At 48.9% G+C, this 2,327-nt stretch overlaps 1 protein-coding gene across 1 annotated transcript in view; it reads right to left on the bottom strand.

Annotated features, from left to right (window-relative positions):
- RHPN2 (rhophilin Rho GTPase binding protein 2) overlaps nucleotides 1-2,327 on the bottom strand; it is an 81,206-nt gene that overhangs the window by 5,944 nt on the left and 72,935 nt on the right. The window contains exon 14 of the mRNA XM_017504248.2: nucleotides 1,876-2,031. Within this exon, the coding sequence (XP_017359737.1) occupies nucleotides 1,876-2,031 (156 nt within the window). The remainder of the gene's footprint in view (nucleotides 1-1,875; nucleotides 2,032-2,327) is intronic.

The raw sequence follows: 2,327 nt of genomic DNA, 5'->3' as shown, positions 1-2,327 counted from the left end.
AAAAAAAAAAAAAAAAAGAAATTTAAAGGTAGAAAAACAACCACTACTCCACTACTCACGTGACTGATCAAGCCAAAAACTGAGGCCTCACCTCAGTCTTACACAAATCATCCACAAATCAGTTCCACCACCAAACTGTGCACCAGGGATGCTCATGTCTCTCCATCTCTACAGCTGCTCCCATCACCTCAGCCACTAACGTCACCGGCCTGGACAACTCATGGCCAGTCTCCAGCAGCAGACGCCCTTCTAAAACAAACATCACACCACGCCAGTCCCCTTCTGAAAAGGCCCAATGGCTTCCAAGCTCCCACCACTGCCGCCAAGGCCTCCCTCCCACCTCACTTGCCACGGCTCGCTCCCTTGTCCTGGTGCTCTTGCCAAAAGGACTTCTTTTTGCCTCTCTGGCAGGAGAAGCTTATTCAGCTGCCAGGACTCTGTACCTGGGGGTGCCCCTGCCCAGAAGGCCTTTCTTGTCTCTCTGCAACTGGCTGGAACCTCCTCGTCACTCTCATGTCTGTTCTAGCCCTGCCTAAAGAGAGCCTCGCCCCTCCCCAGTCATTCCACCCCCCTCACAGGTCTTTATTCCTTTACAGCACTTATCAAAATCCCGACCATTTATTTGCTGACCTACTGCCAGCTTTGTGGAGGCAGGGACCTTATCTGTGTAATGTAAGCTGGAGCTCTGACACCTAAGAGAGGGTCTGGCACTCGGCTGATCCTCAGTCAATATTTGTTGAATGAATAAATGAATGCTGCTACTGAGGGAAGGTTGAGGGTACGTCATTAAGTGTGGCAAAGTGCAGAGGAGAACGTCATTAAGTGTGGCACGAATCCTCACACTTGGGGAAAATTTTTGGTTATTTTGGAGACAGAGTCTCACTCTTGCCTAGGCTGGAGTGCAATGGTGTGATCTTTGCTCAATGCAACCTCCACCTCCCAGGTTCAAGAGATTCTCCTGCCTCAGCTTCCCGAGTCGCTAGGATTACAGGCGTGCAGCATCACGCCCAGGTAATTTTTATATTTTCAGTAGAGACGGGGTTTTGCCTTATTAGCCAGGCTGGTCTCAAACTCCTGGGCTCAGGCAATCCCCCCGCCTCATCTTCCCAAAGTACTGGGATTACAGGCATGAGCACCCTGCGCGGCCTTACTTGGGGAAAATTAAAGGCGATACCGGTGCAGGTGAACTTGAAGAGACTCCAATGCTTCCCAAATCTCCCAGAACATGGCTGATACTGTTTCTGGGGCACAGAGAGGGACTTTCAAAGGTTGTCTTAAGCTCTTCTGAATTATTGGAATTTTTTTTTTTTTTTACCGTAAGTATGTATTACTTTTGTAATTAAACAATTTGATCAAAAAAATAGATCAGTTGATTATTTTATCTACAGGTTATTTTTAAAAGTTTGCTAGCCAGGTGCCGTGGCTCATGCCTGTCATCCCAGCACCTTGGGAGGCTGAGGAGGGAGGATGGTTTGAACCCAGCAGTTCGAGACCAGCCTCGGCAATAGCAAGAACCTGTCTCTCCAAAAAATAAAGAATTAGCTAGGAGTGGTGGTGGGTGCCTGTAATTCCAGCTACTCATGAGGCTGAGGTGGAAGGATCACTTGAACCCAGGAGGCAGAGACTGCAGTGAGCCATGATCACACCACAGCAAACCAGCTTTCCCTGTCTTTGGGAAAAAAAAAAAAAAGTGTGCCAATTTTCTCTTTGACCCAAGGTGAGCACATTCCAGTGATTACAAACTTGGGAGTCCAGTCGTTTGTACCGTGTTACACAGGCAGGAGACAGAGGGCCTGGTAAACACCTGTGGGGCTGAACTCATGCAGATTTCACTCCATACCACTACTGACTGCCCAGGGAGGTATCCGTGCTCACCATGGATGATGTGGAGTCCAGGAGGCTCACGACTTCCATCTGAATCTCATTCTCACCAAAGCTCTTCAGCAGCTTCATAACCTCGCTCACCGTCAGCCACTTGCAATCCACAAGTTGAATGGAGGCAATATAATCTCCTTCCCGGGCTCCTGCCACCTGCAAAAGTATTGTTGAAAATAAGTCAGTGTTTAGTTCCTCAAATCCTTCAGTCAGTCCCCATTCACAAAATAGGTAAATTTGCATCAAGAAAGCAAAAATTCACTTTGGGTGGCCAAGATAGGGCGGGGGTGAGGGGCAGATCACTTGAGGTCAGGAGTTCGAGACCAGCCTGGCCAACATGATGGATCCCGCCTCTACTAAAAATACAAAAATTAGCTCAGCGTGGTGGGGGGCACCTGTAATCCCAGCTACTTGGGAGGCGGAGGCAGGAGAGTTGCTTGAACCTGGGAGGC

The sequence above is a fragment of the Cebus imitator genome, unplaced genomic scaffold, assembly GCF_001604975.1.
Source record: "Cebus imitator isolate Cc_AM_T3 unplaced genomic scaffold, Cebus_imitator-1.0 Scaffold318, whole genome shotgun sequence".
Lineage (NCBI taxonomy): Eukaryota > Metazoa > Chordata > Mammalia > Primates > Cebidae > Cebus > Cebus imitator.
This window is presented reverse-complemented; position numbering and strand designations above follow the sequence as displayed.